At 45.0% G+C, this 20000-nt stretch overlaps 1 protein-coding gene across 1 annotated transcript in view; it reads right to left on the reverse strand.

Moving 5' to 3' along the window:
* Nucleotides 1-20000, reverse strand: part of reln (reelin) — a 232615-nt gene that overhangs the window by 45183 nt on the left and 167432 nt on the right. The window contains exons 23-34 of the mRNA XM_063196757.1: nucleotides 18888-19025; nucleotides 17976-18162; nucleotides 15839-16044; nucleotides 13721-13892; nucleotides 12864-13070; nucleotides 11921-12156; nucleotides 11112-11269; nucleotides 10527-10734; nucleotides 9099-9175; nucleotides 7424-7582; nucleotides 5361-5555; nucleotides 801-1074 (exon numbers count right to left, since the gene is read on the reverse strand). Of these exons, the coding sequence (XP_063052827.1) occupies nucleotides 801-1074; nucleotides 5361-5555; nucleotides 7424-7582; nucleotides 9099-9175; nucleotides 10527-10734; nucleotides 11112-11269; nucleotides 11921-12156; nucleotides 12864-13070; nucleotides 13721-13892; nucleotides 15839-16044; nucleotides 17976-18162; nucleotides 18888-19025 (2217 nt within the window). The remainder of the gene's footprint in view (nucleotides 1-800; nucleotides 1075-5360; nucleotides 5556-7423; nucleotides 7583-9098; nucleotides 9176-10526; nucleotides 10735-11111; nucleotides 11270-11920; nucleotides 12157-12863; nucleotides 13071-13720; nucleotides 13893-15838; nucleotides 16045-17975; nucleotides 18163-18887; nucleotides 19026-20000) is intronic.

The following is a 20000-nucleotide window of genomic DNA, read 5'->3' on the forward strand; positions in this document are numbered from 1 at the left end:
CATCATAAGCCTCCCAACGCCCCCTGGGCCTCATCATAAGCCTCCCTGATAGGAGAAGAACTGAATATTAAATACTTTTTGTAAATAAGAATAACTTAATGACCACCTCTTTTTTTTGCTTGACTAGGGGTAAACTAATGTGAACAGTTTTTTATATTTATATATTATATGCGTTCGAAAATACTACTCGGGTTGGATTCAGAGTCGTGATTATTGTCTTTTTACAGTCGCTAATGTTACTGCATGCAAGCGTTTTACTCCATTTGTTTTTAATCTGATAATAGCTCTGTTTCTACTGCGGGCAAGCAGCCAGGAAACCTAAGCCGAAAAGCTGTGCACATACACACCCACACACACAAACACACACATGCACACACACACACACACACACACACACAAACACACACACACACACAAGCGCGCCCACGCACAAACACACACACACGCAAATGCACAAACACACACACACACACGCACACACACGCACACACACGCGCGCGCGCGCGCCCGCGCACACACACGCAAATGCACACACACACACACACACACACACACACACACACACGCACACACACACCAAAGGGCCAGGGACCAACTTGGCAGCGCTGGGTAGGTAGACGGTGCATACTGCAACACACACACACACACACACACACACACACACACACAAGCGCACCCGCGCGCGCACACACACACGCACACACACACACACACACACACACACACACACACACACACACACACACACAAACACAACCCCCACCTCCACCACCACACACATCCCAAGGCCAGGGACCTACTTGGCAGCGCTGGGCAGGTAGACGGTGACCCTCCTCCAGCGTGCATACTGGGGGGCGCTGTAGACAGAGCTCTGGGTGTAGCTGGAGCAGCCGATGGCGGGCGGCACGCACTCGGGCGTCAGCAGGCTCCAGTGGCGGCCGCAGTCGGTGGAGAACTCTAGCCGCACGCCGTGGGCGGGGCTGATGGACTTGCTGCAGCCCATGCTCAGGTCAAACTGCAGGAAAGACGAGCCAGACACTTCGAAGTCCCAGCTCTCCGCGTAGCGAGGTCTCTCTGCAAGACAAGGGGCAGATGAAGTTTTACTCTCATATTCACACGTAAATGTTTTATATCCAATCAAAAAAACATTTATAAGCTCAGGTCGAACTGCAGGGAGGACGAGTCAGACACCTCAAAGTCCCTGATCTACGCGGAGCGATGTCTCTCTGTGGGAGGGGTGAAATTAGGTTTTATATTTTATTCATTTATTTTTAAAGATGCGTTTATGGATTTAATGCCTTTAAGTTTGTTTGACAAAACATTAAGGAGAGTGATAGGAATTGAGTGGGAGAGAGACACTGGGGACGATGGGGGTAATGACTTTGGGCCAGAATCGAATTCTGGTCCCCAGCATAAGAGTACAGTGCCTTAGCTCTTTGAGTCCCACCAAGATCAGTTTTATATTTATTTTGAGAAGGTTTTATATGTGGCAAAACATTTTATAAGCTCGCTGTGTAGTGTAGTTTCTCTCCGCCGGATGCCTGAAAAACGTTCTATATTCATTCAAACAAATAACGTTTGACTCATTTTAAGTCCCAGCTGTAAACAATGAAAGCTATTTAGCATAAAAATCATCTTGCATGCCTCGCACTTCATAACTCATAACAGGCTCTTAACTTGAGGAGTACCAGAGGACTACTTGATTTCCAAGCGATAACCCAAGCAGTGCTTCTGGATATTCATTTGTGAATTTGATGTCTTATATCTTCACTCATATGACATTTCATTATCGTATAAACAAACACGTAAAATTCTTTAATTTGTCATGCATTACTTTCCACATCATCATTACCACCACCACCTCCAGTGCTATTATCAGGATTGATTCACTATTGGCATAGTTTCAAAACTACAGAAACGAATTTGCTTTGCTATGGAGTGCCGTCCCGATAACCCCTTAAGTATTAGGGTAAATGGTAAACCAGATGAATTAAGAGCTAAATGGCGTGCCATAATGAGGAGCATGTATCAGGATCAGCCTCATGAGAGGCAGAGTTTACTACTCGTGACTTGAAAAAAGAAGATCTTGCCCTGTCTATGGAGAATACACAAGTTCATTATTCAAGATTAAAGTTCACCGCAGTCCTTGAAACATCACAGAACTCTCTCTCTTTCACTCGCTCGTTCACTCTTTCTCCTCTTCCTCTCTTCCTCTCTCTCTCTCTCTCTCTCTCTCTCTCTCTCTCTCTCTCTCTCTCTCTCTCTCTCTCTCTCTCTCTCTCTCTCTCTCTCTCCCTCCATCCCTCCCTCTCTCTCTCTCCTGTAAATCCTATATATTTATAATAAATCCAATCCAAAAGCAGTGTGGTAGTGAGATGTTGCAGGGGAGGTCCTTTTGATTGATGGCGCTTCAGTCAACATCAGAAGATCCACTGCTTAGCTGCGTCATGCCCTGTCTGGAAACGTGTGTGTGTGTGTGTGTGTGTGTGTGTGTGTGTGTGTGTGTGTGTGTGTGTGTGTGTGTGTGTGTGTGGAGTCCCAAACATTACATGGACATACACGGCCACCCGAATAAACCACCTGTTGTGCATGCTGAACAGCGATGATGCGACAGTTCGGGACATGGCTCGGGGCTCTCTACTTCTGGATATGAGGAAGCGCAATATTCCATTAGCCCCTATCGGCGAACCAAGTTTCCTGGGCTTCAAAAAGAAAATGAGTGGGAAATTAGACAGCAATGCCAGTGGATTTGGAGTACGGTCTGACTGGCCTGATTTAAATGACCTATGCACGAGTAACAACGTGGAGCTCAGATGGGTAAATAGGAGTGGAGCTCAGGTCATCGTCAGCGAGGAGCTTTTAATGGACCCTGATGTTCGTGCAGAAGCGACTCTACACCATGACGAAACCAGCAAAGTGATCAGCAGCAGGATGTGCAGGTACGAAATCATGCATTACCTCCATTCACAAGAACGCGCCCATTGGCTGAACTTGCGACTTCAAGGCAAACTCGCGTGCCTACAGTGCGCTGACCATACGGTCTCTCACTCCGCGCTCCATAATCCAGCTGTCAATACAGGCATTCTTAAATTTGTCATTAAAGCTAGGCTCCAAGTTCTCCCTACTCAATATAACCTTTCTCTCTGGTACCCAATGCGCCATAAACCATTCTGCCTGTTACATACTGACGAGACTATAGAATCTACAGCGCACATCATGAATGCCTGTATTGCTTTTAAAGGCCTGTACACCGCCCGTCACAACCGCATTGTGGACATTACTGCAACAGAACTGCGCAAACTACATGGACCAACACATGTACACACAGACAGAAAAATCAACCCAAACTGGTTTTCCCATTTGACCACCAATGATGTTCTGGACAATGTTCTTAAAGACTGCCCTAACACCCCTGACATTGTTCTTGTGGACGAGACTCTAAAAACCATCACAGTTGTGGAAATAGGATGCTGCTTTGATGCATATATGGACCTGTGCTTTGCTGAAAAATGTGTTAAGTATCAACCAGTAATTCATGCATTGACAGTAAGTGGCTACAAAACATCCATGGTGGTACTTATCTATGGTAGCCTTGGACATGTTCATAAATTGTGTGTCAGAGGTTTGCAAATAGCTGGACTAAATAAGAAGAAAGCAAAACAGATAGCCAAGTATTGTTCAATATCTGCAGTTATAGGCAGTCTGCATATTTGGAGGAGGAGATGCCACTTGTATCCCTGAATAGGCTTCAGGCCAGTATGACTTTTGCATTTATGTAGAAGACACATTATTGCTACTTTAATATTGTTTGGGGCGCTGTATTGTTTCTCAATAATTATTGGTCCTCCCAAATAAAATGATCAAACTGTGTGCGTGTGTGTGTGAGAGACAGAGAGAGAGAGAGAGAGAGAGAGAGAGAGAGAGAGAGAGAGAGACAGAGACAGAGACAGAGACAGAGACAGAGACAGAGACAGAGACAGAGACAGAGAGAGCACGTCTGCGTGTGCGCATCTCTTTGTGTGTGAGTGTGTGTGTGTGTGTGTGCACGCGTGTGTGTGCATGTGTCTGGGCTGGGAATACACTAGCCTATATATTTATGGATGTTGTCCCCAATTGCACTCGCTGGGCCATGGTAATTGATGGACCCTAATATAATGTAATATTTGCACAAAATAAAATAAACCCCACGCAGCTTGATCCTGAAAATGAATAACAACTTGGGCACTAAATTAAATTTGCATCCATTAATTATTCACAACCTGCAGCCATGGATGCCAAGGAGAAGATTAAATTTGGTCTCCATCTTTCCGGTCCAGGCCATTAATTGTAATAAAATATAAAAACATTTAAGTCATTCTGGTGGCTTGGCTACACAGAGGAGACCCCCCCCCCACACACACACACATCCCCTCGCGCCCCCTCGCCCTCCTTAAGCACCGATCTGTGGAAAAAATGTTCACTCATGTTCTGCAGTGATAGAGAAACTATATAGAATGTAATGACATGAGTGAAAAGTCAAATAGAACATAACGAAACAAAGAAAAATACAGAGAAAATGTTGAACTTCTTTTCTTTTTCATATATTCTGAAGGTGATTTTTGAAAATGTCTTTGTGCTTTGGGTCATGTCCAGGGAGTCTATATCAGTCTATGTTACAGATGCTTATTGATGTAATCAGATATAGTACTATCAGAGATCTAATGTTTGTCTTACAGTCTGTCACTGGTTTCTGAGCTGAAGCACTATTAGAATATAGTATAATGTTGAATATGTTTAATGTTATACTTTAGAGAATACTTGAGATGTTTTATGTTTTTTTTTTTTACTGTCGCTGGTCTCCCAGCTGAAGGTAAGGCTTGTGATGATGAACAGGCAGTGCATGACTATTCATCACTATTATAATGATTTAATGATGAAGGTGTTTAATTAAAATGTAGGTTTTTCTTTTACTTCAGATATGTATAAGTTTTATCTTGGATGACCATCTGATGAAGACGGAAAATGTCAGGTAAAAGATAAAACTTTGACATGTGTGAAGTAAAAGAAAAAAACGGATACATGTCTAAAGTTAAAGGAAAAACCTAAATTGTACCGTAACAGTTAGACATAATAAAAGTCATACATCTATTTAAAGATGTCGTCTATTGAAATTCTTGAAGATGCTCAATGTTGCCATTTAGTGAATTGCATGTTAAAATGAACTGTTCGTCTTACTGTCGCTGGCCTCTGAGACAAACCACTATTATATTACACTATACATAACACATATAACACTACACTATACTATAAAGCTATAGAATGTTGAAGATGTTTCATGCTGTAATTTAGAGAATATTAGAGATGTTAAATGTTTGTCTTACTGTCGCTGGTCTCTGAGCTGAAGGTGAGAGCTGTGTCGAGGGACAGGCAGTCCATGGCCACCTCGCTGCCCTGCACACGGTACCAGTTGTGCCGGAGGGGAGACGTGCCGTCGAACTTGTCATGGAAGCCTGTCCTGCTGCTGTCATTCATGCCGATCAGAACATCATCCAGCGCCCACTGGGCAGAGTGCTTGCCTGAGGAGAGGAGGGGAGAGGAGAGGAGAGGAGAGGAGAGGAGAGGAGAGGAGAGAAGGGAGGAGAGGAGAGAAGGGAGGAAAGAGGAGGAGAGGAGAGGAGAGGAGAGGAGAGGAGGAGAGAGGAGAGGAGAGGAGAGGAGAGGAGAGGAGAGGAGAGGAGAGGAGAGGAGAGGAGAGAAGAGGAGAGATGGACACGAGTAATTCCTCAATGTCAGGCTATGTTTTCCATTCTCTCTATATAATATTCTCTATTCTATTCCAATTTATCATGTCTGTAAAACACTTTGGGGGCAATTGTGATCATCTTCATTTCCTTTAAGATTAATAATGGATATCTATTTTATATTCTTTCTTAGGCCGATGCATAGACATACAGTCATACATGACAGAACAACAATACTATATGGTGTGTTTAAATGTGCTATACAAATAAAATGGTTAGGTAAAGCGACTTAACTTTTTAATGTTACGCAATGAGGAAAGCAGAAGTTTGAAATGCGTCTGTGTAGCAAAAAATAAAAAAGTGTATGAATGGTGCGACTTCTCCCCCTTATTTTTCAGTTACACTTTATTTTGGTCAGTACCCTAAAAGAAGTGAGAGAAAAATCTGTTTGGGTGAAGCATGTTCCAATTTATATGAACAATTCCTCAATGTGAAAACAACCAAAAACACACTCGTTATTGAAGTTTGTGTGTCTTATTTTATCAGACCCGCAGACCCAAGTCCTCTTTCCAAAAGACTGTTTAAGATGGGCTGGTTTACTGGACTAATCTCTAAGAGAAAACAGGCTGTATAAAGACACAGAAGTTAGACAGCAGATGATTTTAATGAACTACTCTCAGTCACTTTTCTGACCCTGAGGACCCGTAGTAATAAATGTGGTGGGGATAGCCTGCCTGCTTAATCAAAGGCTTCATTTAATAAGTTACAACTATTATTAAAACTCCTCAGGGTCTAATTTTTATGAGTGTGTTGCTTTCCTCTTCTTCCAAGAAACTAAACCGTAAAGTTTTTGAAGAACTTCATGTGTTGTCTTGATGTGACAGAATGTGGTTTGAAAGCAACCCAGGTTCTATCATATATTCTGATGCATAATCTGGGTTGACGAATTCCAATAACATAATGACAGACTGACTGTGCAAGCACATGAGCCCTCTTTGTTTAGGAAACCAAGTGCGGCAGTCTGAGAATGACAGTGCCAATGGAGATTAATGTGAGTAAAATGAGTGGCTGATCCTTCTGGATTAGCTTTCCACAAATGATTTCCAGCCATGGCACACAAGACACAAGAAAGATGAGGATGTTTTTTCACGGGAGCATCCTCCATATGGCAGAAGACCCTACAGACACTGTAGAGTTGGCTTAGTTTGGGTTTCTAGTCTATCTGGCAGTCTGTCTCTCTTTATTTTTTTGTTTGCTTTTTTTTAGATTCATAATTCATCAGCATGAATCACGTATCTTCCTTTCCTTTCAGATTAATTAAGTGTCTCTCTTTTATTTTTATTTTTTTCAATATACCGAGTAAATAATTAAGCTTTTTTGATAAAAGTGTGAGCTAAGTGTAATGTAATGTAATATTATTATAAGAAAACCTGCCACCGAGCCGGTAGTAATCTTTCACCTTGTTCGCAGCTGTCGGAACAGTGGAAGGCGGTGCAGGGGGTCTTAGCTATGTTAGCATTTATCACACATGTGTTCCTCGCCTTGCTGCGGCTGCCACCAGCAGAAGGCTATGTAAGGGGTCTTGGCGGAGGGGGGCAGCTTTTTTATTTATTTTTTTATTTACCCAGTAAACTTTTGGGTTAAAGTGTGAGCTAAGTGTAATGTAATGTAATGTTATAATAAGAAAACCTGTAATCTTTTACCTTGTTGTGGCTGCCACCATCGGAAGGCGGTGTAGGGGGTCTTGGCGGAGGGGGGTAGCTCGATGGTCACCACCTGGGGCTCCAGGAAGGAACTGAAGTCCAGCTCCCGCAGGAAGTGCCACTCCACACCGTTATTGGTGGAGAACTGGACAATCACACCTGAGGAGGCAAAACAAGACAAGGAGAAAAAAAGGTACAATTATATGACACCTTTGCAATCCTTCGACCACTCAAAGCACCTCACAGACACCTATTCACACACCAGTGGCAGAGGCTGCCATGCCAGGCACTTCTCTGACGACGGGCAATTTGGGGTTAAGTATCTTGCTTAAGGATACATCGATAGGGTAGGGCAGAGCGGGCCTCGAACCTGCATCCTTTTGGTTGCTGAACAGGCTCCAACTGAGCCACCAGAGCCACCATCGACCCACGCACCATAGGCCAAAAATTTGACATCAGCTTACATCCATATAATTAAAACACAGAAACACCAACAGAAAGACAGTGCCAATGCACACCATTATTGGTGGAGAACTGGACAATGACACCTGCAGGACCCAAAATAAAACAAAAATGAACCGAGACAGAGACTTGACATCAGCTCACATCCACGTAATAAAAACATAGATAACACCACCAGAGACAAAGTGGCTCTGCATAAACATCAAGATCAACAAAGGCCAAAGATACCTTGTAAATTGTGCAGTGCTAATTTAACACTTAAAGAGTGGATGGCGTCAGCCCGTTCACATACAAAAACACCACACACAGATAACACCACCAGACAGAGAGAAAGAAGAAAGTAGGAGGTGATAGTAGGAGGTGAAAAAACACACAGCTGGGTCTCCTTCCAGTGGTGGGCACCACTGTATAATGACGTCAATTAAAGACATAAACATCAGAATAAACAAATATATAAATAAATATAATCCTCATCCCTTTCAGACCGCTCTGGTGTTCCTGATAACACACCCTGTCAGAACGGTTGATCAAAAATGCAATAACGCAGTAAAAAACATGAATGAGAGGCAGAGAGAGAGAGAGAGAGAGAGAACAAGGCCTGGGTCTGTTTCATGTCCGACTTCAATAGAGCAGGCTTCAGACAGAAGCATGCAAAGACTTGGCCCTATTACACAGCCTTGAGAGCTGATCAAACACTGGACAACAAGATGACTTGGGAGCAGGGGCGGATCTAGTCATTTTGGGGCCCTAGGGGAGATATAAACATGGAGCCCTCAAAAGTCACCATATAGGCATACAATTCTTTGTTTTGGTGCTATTTTAGTGTTTTGTCTCATATCTTTGATTACTTTACATATGTAAGTCTCAAATTAAGGTCCAGCCTTCTTTTTGTGTGTTTACAGTAACTGATGTGAAGGCTGGGGCCCCTGTGGAGGACACATTTGGCTAGGGCCCTAGGCAATAGCCTAAGTTTGCCTGATGGAAAGTCTGCCACTGCTGGGGAGCGAAAAGCAGCGGTGAACTCCATTCTCCGTTATGATGCTCTTATAAGAAGTGCACTACCCATGGCCACTAGGAGGCAGAAGAGGACCCCAGTTCAGGCTTTGAAATGCTCAAAGACACGTACGCACATGGAAGATAAAAAGAGAGGGTTTTAAAAAAGGCAACCAGTGTTGCATTTGAGCTGGACTAACAACATGATGAAACAAAGTACCTTCGTTGCGAGAGCGCGGACGAGTGCAAGTTGCTCCGAGGCTCTTTGATCCGATGCGGATGTAGAACTGAACCAGCCTATCAGATGAGGACAAGATAACAGGTTGTAAAAAAATCTACATCTTTGTCTCCAGCACTACATCATCTACTCAAGAAAAAGCAAAATAACACACAAACTCTTTTTAAAGACATCAATAAATGTATTCCACCACCGTCACGCATTGCCCTCCAAGACCTTTGTGTGTGTGAAAATGTTCATTCATCCAGGTCATGGTAATTGAAGGTGCTGACTTGAAAGAAAAGTCTGTTTTTTATTCTTGTGGAGATTCGAATAAAAGACTCTTTTCTTCAGGTCTGAACAAATGGATCTTTTTTGTCAGATCAACAAATTCCTCATGTGTAATGCTAGAGATCTTATTTGGATATTTAAGTTATTGAAATGTTGGTAAGTGGTGTGGATTCATGGCACATTTAATAGTGGTGATGCTTGTGAAAACAAACAAATGCATTCCAACGCAGTATATTTCCAGTATGCCTATATGTACATACTTAACACTTTCTGGCTTTGTATGACGGGTGGGTGGATGAGTATAGTGCATTGGTACGGACTGTGTTGGTAGCACATGATATTGCTGAGCAGGTGGCTGTAGTGCATTGCTATTGACTATCATACTGAGTGTGCGAGTCTAGTGGGTGGATACTGGCCGAGTGTTGGTAGTTCATTAGGGCATATTGGTGCTGTTGGTTGTGTCGTAGATATTGCTGGGTGGGTATGTGCAGTGTTCTGGGTTCGGGTTAGGTGCAGAGCAGTAGGCTAGTGGGTAGTGCATATTTGTTGGCTACTGACCGTGTGTTGGTAGTGCATCGGTCTATATTGGTACTACTGACCGTGTGTTGGTAATGCATCAGTGCAAGTTGGTACTGACCGTGTGTTGGTAGTGCATCGGTGTATATTGGTACTACTGACCGTGTGTTGGTAATGCATCAGTGCAAGTTGGTACTGACCGTGTGTTGGTAGTGCATCGGTGTATATTGGCACTACTTACCGTGTGTTGGTAATGCATCAGTGCAAGTTGGTACTGACCGTGTGTTGGTAGTGCATCAGTGCAAGTTGGTACTGACCGTGTGTTGGTAATGCATCAGTGCAAGTTGGTACTGACCGTGTGTTGGTAATGCATCAGTGCAAGTTGGTACTGACCGTGTGTTGGTAATGCATCAGTGCAAATTGGTACTGACCGTGTGTTGGTAGTGCATCGGTTTATATTGGCACTACTGACCGTGTGTTGGTAGTGCATCAGTGCAAGTTGGTACTGACCGTGTGTTGGTAATGCATCAGTGCTAGTTGGTACTGACCGTGTGTTGGTAATGCATCAGTGCTAGTTGGTACTGACCGTGTGTTGGTAATGCATCAGTGCAAGTTGGTACTGACCGTGTGTTGGTGGTATCCAGCGGTACGGTGCGAGCCTCCCTCCTGCCGGAGCTGCTGAAGTAGAGCCCCTTGCCCTCTCCTATGGAGCCACACCCACTGCTGATCAGGCCCCCACTTAGGCTCTGCCACAGTGGACTCAGCTTCCCCTCGAAGCTCTCCGCCAGCTCAGTGGGGCTGGGGGCGGCCGGCACACAGCTGTCCTGCTCCACTGGAGAACATAGTCATAAAAGTGTGAGGTGCGTGCACATCGCGAAAAGCAATTGCCGCGGGTGCAGGATATCAAAGAATGCACAAGGACACCTGACTAAGACCTTGCAGGTCGAAACTTTGTACCATTTTTTCATTAAGTCACGACATGGGAGCTTTCGTGGTGTGCAGATATTTTTCCCTTTTCCTTTTTCAACATACCCATTTAGTCCCATGAGCTCAATTTAGGGATTAAATTTCACACTGTGTAACATTTTTAAGGTTAATGAATAATGGGTAGGTGGGTAGATGTTATCTCAAACATTGACACTTTCAGGGGCCCCCTCTCTCCCTAGGCCCAAGAGACCTGACCCGTTTGGGCCTGGCTGGTTCTGTCACCTGTGTATCCCATGTCGCAGAAGCAGACGCCTGAGATACAGTCTCCATGGCCGCCACAGTGGTTGGGGCACGGCTCTGAGATGTAGACGCCGTCCAGGGCGAAGGCCGGAGCGTCACGATGTACACTGCTCTCCTGGAACCAACGGAACCTCGTTTTACTAGGAACAGGAGAGGGGAAGAGAGGGGGAGAGAGAGGGCGGGAGAGAGAGAGGGAGAGAGGGAGAGAGAGAGAGAGAGGGAGAGAGAGGGAGGGGGGGGGAGAGGGAGAGAGGGGGAGGAAGGGGAAGGGAGGGAGAGAGGAAGAGAGGGGGAGAGAGAGGGGGAGGGAGAGGGGGATAGAGAGGGAGAGAGGGAGGGGGAGAGAGAGGGAGGGGAAGAGTGAAAGAGTGGGAGGGAGAGAAAACGAAGCCAAAAAAGGGAGATTAGAAATTGCAGTGGATAAATGAAAGAATATTTGTCATACTCAAAGACAGTTTTAGAAAGAAGAGGAAAACAAACAACTATTACCATTTACAGTATATATAACATGTCTTTACATTGATGTGGCAGTGAAAATGGGATATGGCATTCTGAGTATCTTTCAAGACATAAACCAGAGATAAATGAAAAAAAAATGTATGCACGCTTAAATCCTGTTTGAATCCTTTTAATTTGCCAAGCTTTCGGTAGAACAAGCTTTCCGGTCAAATACAAGACATAAACCAGAGACATCAGAATTGCACTTTAAGTCCCTTTACATTGATACAACAGCAAAATATTTTACAGACTAACAGACCAAATGCAAATCCTGTGTGGAACCCTTCCCTTACCTGGCGGCCACGTTTCGGGGCACCACCACGGTGACCCTGGTCCACTGCTCGTAATCCCCGGTGTTGTAGACGGTGGGCTCCCGGAGCTCCCGCGAGCTGCCCTCGCAGCCGCCCACCCCAGGGGACCCTGGATAGCAGCCCTCGCGCACCAGCGCCCAGGTGCGGCCCGCGTCGTGGGAGTACTGCAGCAGCACTGGTGCCGAGGTGCTGAACTGGGACTCACAGCCGATGTTGAGCTGAAGACCCAGAGGGTACACAGAAATTACTGTACAGTAAAAGAAAGCATTAACCAATAATTTTCATATCTTTCCACTTTGTATCTGCAAGTGTTGTAGGATATGATTATGTCCTCAATTGTAAGTCGCTTTGGTTAAAAAGCGTCTGCCAAATGCACTGTAAAAACATGCAGACAGGGAAGCCAGAGAGAGTCAGTGGGTGGGTGGGTGTATGTGTCTGTTGAAATGCGTGCAATTCTCTGTCTGTGTGAGAGAGAGAGAGAGAGAGAGAGAGAGAGGGAGGAAGAGACAGAGGCAAAGAGAGATAAAGAGAGACCAGGACAGATAGATTCAGTTAAATAATATAATTTGTGACTGATGATTTCCAGCCCAAAAAAAAGAATGCTCAAAAACCGTCTTCAGGCACTAAATCCCGCCCAATTTGACCTAAATTCTATTGATTTCTATGCCATAAAGTTACATAAAAAAAACTGTGGCCTGTGATCTCCAGTCAATATGAAGAGTAGAAAGTCTGTACACTGTAGCTCCACTTTGAAGGTTTATTCAAGGCATACAACATTGTAGTTCTTGAATAGACCTTCAAAGTGGAGTTACAGTGTGCAGACTTCCTACTCTTCCTATTGTTAGATACGCCTTTGTCCTGCACCTGACCTCGGCGAGGTGGGATGAGCATACTCTTTTGAAGACTCTGTGGTCTCTCCAGTCACCTTGAACTGCAGAGTGTAGCCAGGCCGCAGGGCCAGGTCTCGGGTGACGGCCACCCTGTCCCCGTCAGAGCGGCCGAACACCATAGCGGAGGGCGTGGGGGCGCAGAAGCTGCCGTTGTAGTCCTTCTCCATGCCCTCGTTGCCCAGCATCAGCCACACGCTCATCTGGTTCAGCGGGTAGTCGAACGCCGGCTTCTCATAGAAGTTCTGGAAGGAGAAGTGATGAAAAGGAATTTAAGTCATTTAAAATGAATTGGAAAATTGAGACTTAAAACACGGGTCGAAAATGATCCCAAACACCAGGGCCATGGGGATGATGTGGTGGTCTCTAACCTGTGGGGTTGGCCATGAGGGTGGGTTTGGACATACCTGAGGGAGGGTGGGGTTAGACATACCTGAAGGAGGGTGGGGTTGGACATACCTGAGGGAGGGTGGGGTTGGCCATGGGGGTGGGTTTGGACATACCTGAGGGAGGGTGGGGTTAGACATACCTGAGGGAGGGTGGGGTTGACCATACCTGAGGGAGGGTGGGGTTGGACATACCTGAGGGAAGGTCGGATTTGCCACGGGGGTGATAATGTGGTCTGCTACCTGAGGGAGGGTGGGGTTGGGGTTGGCCATACCTGAGGGAGGGCGGGGTTGGCCATGGGGGTGATGTTACCTTAAGGAGGGTGGGGTTGGCCACGGGGGTTATGTGGTCTGCTACCTGAGGGAGGGTGGGGTTGGCCATGGGGGATGATGTGTTACCTGAGGGAGGGTGGGGTTGACCATACCTGAGGGAGGGTGGGGTTGACCATGGGGGTGGGGTTGGCCATACCTGAGGGAGGGTGGGGTTGGCCATGGGGGTGATGTGTTACCTGAGGGAGGGTGGGGTTGGCCATGGGGATAATGTGCTTCTCCCGCTCCGACAGGATGATGACGTCATCGATGGCCCACTGGTCGTAGCCTTCGCCCGAGTGCAGCGGCTGCCACCAGCGGAAGCGGGTACAGGGAGTCTTAGCAGCCAGGGGCAACTCATAGTGGACAAACCTGCAGAGAGAGAGAGAGAGAGAGAGAGAGAGAGAGAGAGAGAGAGAGAGAGAGAGAGAGAGAGAGAGAGAGAGAGAGAGAGAGAGGGAGGGAGGGAGAGAGAGTCAGACCGATCAAGGTGGAAATTGCATGATTCTCTATGCTGATTTGTGGATGCTCTCATGCACATCCACAAGTGTATCCTAATACTACGTACTGTATGTCATCAGCAATTTTTGAATATCCAATGCATTTCCACAGTACACGTAGCTTTCTTCTATAGCTGGGGTTGCCTTAACTTAGCCATGACAAGGCCCTCCCCATATACCGGTACATTCCAGCCAAGGCCCCCCTTACATGGATCGTGCGTGCCACACTATTTTTTTCCTGTGCACCCCCTTTCACAACCATAAGTCTCTGTGTCAGTGCCCCATTGCGATATTTAAAATAATGTTAATGGTAGTAATGTTAATGGTAGTAATGTAATGTTGTAGCTATTTTTGTTTCTTTTGTTTTGTCATACTTTTTCTTCCAACTTGCCGTGGACCCCCTGGCACCCCTTTGCGCCCCCCCAGAGGTCCTTGCCTCCCACTTTGAAAACCACAGCTCTAGATGAAGCAGCATCTGTAGCTAGCTGATAACAATACGCAGGAAGTTTGTTGGAAAGCATCTATTCTGATGCCCTCATATGTTATCCACTTAGTCGGTTGTAATGCAATTCCCATAGGCAAACAAGTAAGTTGCTAAATGGTTAGTGACAACACTTTTGAGAAACGCAACCCTGAGATGGCTGCCGGAGGTCTGCAATCTATGAGCGCTCTTCTAGATGAACCACTACGCAGGAAGTGTGTTGGAAAGTGTCTATTCTGATGCCCTCAAGACAGTGGCGGTTAGAAAAGCCAGCAACCCAGCACCAAGCTGCGGGCATTAATAAAGAATCTTTTTCATTAAAGTCTGTTGATATTGAGTCAACCCTCCCTCCCTGCCAACAGTAATACTCTTATAATCATACTTTTAATGAAGGCTCTTTGCCTTTGATATTACTTCTCAACCTCTAGGCAGAGCTTAGGCAAGGACAAAAAATGTCTACTAAGCAAAGACTTAATGAAGAAGACCACTTTCGCCTTTGGATAGTAAATACAAGTTTTAAGAATAAATTCCCCATGATTGCTAAACATGACATGAAATTTAGCTTTTCACTGTGAAAGTATTGGTGGTATTACACATTGACACGGCAAACAAGTGTGTTTGAATATTTCTCATCATTTTCTCATGAACTCCCTCTAGTATGTTCCTGAAGATCCACACGATACTTCAAAAGTATGTGACATAATGTAATATTCCGATATGTGAGACTTTGTGATTAGGGTTGACGAACCAGATTTTTCAAATATGCTTTCCAGCACACAGCTAGCAGTCTTGAGAGTCCCCGTTCACCTAATGAGGAATTTGAACATCTGCTGACTCGTGAAGGTGAAACATTCGCCTACGTGATTCATCTTTAAGGTATCTTCGAAAGATACAAGGATCTTTATTCCTATAGAGATAATGCCAAGAAGTGTAATTGGGGTAACATTTTCTTTGGTGTCAACTTAAGGGTGTTGTGTAACCATCATCAGAATGACACGTCACATGTCAGCATCTTTAATGATATTGATAATGATAAGTTGATATTGTTGATATGTCATTGACAGTCAAAAACATCAATTCAATCAATAAACATCAACAATATTCCTGACAGGCCTCATGCCATACTTATGCAAGATTTGGGGCAAACACACAAGTGTCTGTCTCAGAGAGTGGCAGAAGAGGTCTTTAGAAGGAGGAGGACAATCAGTTGTTGTTTGGACAGCATGACCTAGAGGTGTAAAGTAAAAAATTGAATGGCTCTTTGAAAGATGCAAGCCACTGTTGTCCGGATCCCGTCAAATGAATCCCATCTCTGCAACATGGAGATCTCTACTGACCTGGGCTTGGTGAAGTCTGTGAAGTACATCTCTGCGATGAGTCCCCAGCTGATGCCTCCATCGTTGCTGTACTGCAGCAGCACGCCCTCCTCACGGCTGTCGGCCTGGTTACACTCTGCCCAGTCTCCGCCCACACGCAGGTAGAACTGCACAAACTCCGCCCACTCAGTGTCCAGGTCCCAGCTCACCAGCTGCCTCAGACCTGCCTGCTCACACACACACACGGACGCACGCAGGCACGCACACACACACACACACGCACACTCACACACACACACACGCACGCACGCACGCACGCACGCAGGCACGCAGGCACGCACGCACACACACACACACACACACACACACACACACACACACACACACACACACACACACACACACACACACAGTATATACACACACACACACAGTATATACACACACGCAGGGCTCTAAATTAACACACGCCAACCCGCCAAACACGGGTGAAAATTAATTTTGGCTAGTAGAAAAAAATACCTACCCGCCCATTTGGCTAGTAGCGCCCGAGTAGCCTACAGTAAATTGTGAACGGTAAACGACGGCTTGTATGACAACGATACGGCGATATTTCCTACATTACCCATAAACACTCCCGTCATGACCCCACCCCACCGTGAGCTTTCCGAAGCAGCAGCCACTCCATGCTGCTGTTGCGCGCGCCAGGAGAGAAAGCATTTCAGAGCTCTTGTGCGCTCACAGGCAACTCTCCCCTGCTCCTGTCTTTCGCTCCACCACTTTTAACGTCACTATTATGCCTACTGTTACTATTAGCATTCACCGACACGACACACCTTGCTCTAACAGGCTGCCCTTTTAAGCTGCGAGGACCTGACCGAAGAGTTTCAATAACAGGAGTGTTGTGGAACGAAATTGCGACAAGGGCAGATGAGGAGAACGGGCTGTCGGAGTAGTGTGAGCGTAGCTGTCAGTTGCGCCAGGACTTAAAACATTTCAGACGACAACTAAGTTGGAAAGCCCACGCCATCGGAAAGAAGGGCAGACTTTATGCCCGTGCGAGAAGGCTACGTGCGCTACGTACGCTATGGAAGTAACAAAGGAAGTGAACTTTTCCGTGATATTATTTGCTTTTAGTTAAACATAGCGTAGGCTTCTTGTTATTTTGTCGCGCATGGTAGAGAAGAGCTCCTGGAGGAAATAATGGTGCCTATAGCATCATACTGTAGGCCACATGAACACACAATAGGCACACACGACATCATATCCATAATTGCACAACGTGTGTGTGTGTGTGTGTGTGTGTGTGTGGACCTCTCCTCTCCTCCTCCTTTTTTCCTCTCAACTCTTCTCCTTCCTTGGAGTGTGAGGTTTTGTAGTGTTTGGCTGTGTGTTTGGTTTAAAGGTCTGTTGTGTGTGTGGCTTGTGTGATGTGATTCATTGTTTTCAGAGGTAAAAAATAAGGTAAAAATAAAGCAGAAGTTAAAAAAGTATATATAATATGCTTATTATAGACCTAGTATGTAGGCCTATAGTGTTTATGTGTTGTGGAAATTTGAATAAAATAACCATAATAATAATAATAATAATATTTAAAAAAAACACAACTAGACTAATGCATAGCCTATTTTGGCAAGATTAAAAAATGGCTAGTTGAACTTCTGTTTGGCTGGTAAGAAAAAATGTCTACTAGCCAAATTGGCTGGTGGTGGAAAAAGTTAATTTAGAGCCCTGGATACACGTATACGTACATGTACTTTTACAAAACTGCAGAAATCTACAGCTCAAATCTAAAATCCAAATCTATAACTGGCCTCAGTATGCTAAAAGTATTGTATGAATCTTTAATGAGTACACAGTACATTTGAGCTTTAAAGCTTTCCAAAAACAAACTTGTTATACAGCTGAAAATAAAGTTTGTTCAGAGACTTACAAAACATGTCATTCTTATAAAACTCTATGTGAATGGAGTGGCCGAATGCAGGGAATCTGACGGGGGCGGGGGAAGGGGTCAGTTGTCCCATGCCCAGGGAAAGAGGTGGCCCAGAATTGGGTCCCCATTACATGGTATGTATTTTGAATGGGAGGCCCTCGCAGATCACTTCGTCCCGGGCCTGATCAAAGCTGTGAGCGGCCCTGGTCCCTGGCCGAATGTTACCTTGCTGAAGTAGAGCGAGGATCCTGAGGACACCACGCCACAGCCCTCGTCCGGCGTCACCACCTCTCCTCCAATCACCTCCTGCCACGTGGAGAGCAGCGTGTCCTGGGACTCGAAGTCGGACAGGACGCTGGAGGACAGCTGGGAGGCGGGCTGGCAGTCTGCACCAGAGAAGCCCTCGTCACATCTGAGGGAAAGAAGGCAGAACAATTATATTATATAAAAATATAGAACAATATACGTCTACACATAATAGTATATATACAGTATATATAAATACAGTATTATACAGTATATATAGGCTGGCAGTCCGCACCAGAGAAACCCTCATCACATCTGAGGGAAGGAAGGCAGAAAAAAACTATATGATATAAAAAATATTAAATATGTTCTAAATATAACATATATATATATATATATATATATACAGTATAGTCTGGCAGTCGGTGCCAGAAAAGCCCTCGGGAGGGAACAAAATATTAATTTATACTATGTAGCCCCTTAATGCACGCCGTACCTCCTGTGGCTCGCTGTAATAGACATTGAAAGTTAACTACTATAGTACTACACTACTATGACAATGCACGGGGGCTTCAGTAATACATTGCGACTTGGTCAATGCCATCCTGGTAACAGCTCATTTATCATGCTGTGTCTTAAGGGGATATATATATATGGTATACATGTAAATATAATATGTATATATATATATATATATACTGTATATACAGTATTATATACAGGCTGGCAGTCGGCATGTCGTTGCATCTGAGGGAAGGCAGAAAATCATTATAGTATCTACACCAGGAAGCCAACAGGAGGGGCCCATGGACTTGCATGCACTATATTTTTGGTACTGATATGCATCTGTGCTGCACAGTAGCTGGTGGTGCCTGACAGTTGTCCTCTCACCGGCAGTGTCCGTGGTCGCACCAGCCGTGGCCATGGCACATCTGAGGACACTGCTGCCCGATGTAGATGTCATCCAGGGCCCACTCATCCTGCTCACTGTAGTAGTTCTGGATCCAGCGGAACCGCGTGGCACTGGACCTGTGGAGAGAGAGAGAGAGAGAGAGAGAGAGAGAGAGAGAGAGAGAGAGAGAGAGAGAGAGAGAGAGAGAGGTAGAGAAGGAGAGGTATAAATAGAGCAGGAGAGGGAAAGAGAAAATAGGTAGATTGAACGAGATACAGAAAAAAGAAGAGGTGGAGGTAAGATGAAAGACAGAGAGAGAGAGAGAGAGAGAGAGAGAGAGAGAGAGAGAGAGAGAGAGAGAGAGAGAGAGAGAGAGAGAGAGAGAGAGAGAGAGAGAGAGAGAGAGAGAGAGAGAGAGTCTGTGTAGTACAGTAGTCAGCTTAGGGCATCAGTCTGCAGGCAGAAATCAATGGAGAGATTGACAGTGAGTAAGACCACAGGCACCTGCGAAGAGATCACATTTTTTTTCAGTGTTTAAGATAACATTATCTTCGCCGTTTCAGTAAACTGGAATTTAATCAGGGAGGGTTTAATTCCCGAAGCAAACAGCAACACAGAGAGGCAAAAATGAAAATAACTAATTCACATTTCAAGTAAATGCCTCCTGTAGATCCACACATTCAGAAGCAAAAGACTGCAAGGGGTATCAACTTACTAACGCTCTCATCTTGGTTCTCTGGGTTTCCATTTACAGTAGATCCCTGTGAGTCACACTGATAAAAAAACTATGCTGCCCTACAGAGGAAAAGTGCAGTAACTAAGCCAACATTGAAACTGTGAAAAATGCCTTCAAAGTCTTGGTATTAGGTTTGATATTGCAGTTCTTGCACATTTGACATGGCAATATCTCTAAACAGGACACATTTGGACCATAAGGCTTTGTCACAACATAAAGGAGGTGTAATGAAGAACATTTTCAGTCTAAACTCAATTTTGATAAAATGTGTACAGTAGTTTCTACACTTGGCCTTTGTAGGGCAGTATACCTTTCTCTACTGATAGACAATGAGACTCACCCACCTCCCCCCCAGAACACAGCATGCACCTTAAGA

This window comes from Engraulis encrasicolus, chromosome 4 (genome assembly GCF_034702125.1).
Source record: "Engraulis encrasicolus isolate BLACKSEA-1 chromosome 4, IST_EnEncr_1.0, whole genome shotgun sequence".
NCBI classification, from domain to species: Eukaryota; Metazoa; Chordata; class Actinopteri; order Clupeiformes; family Engraulidae; genus Engraulis; species Engraulis encrasicolus.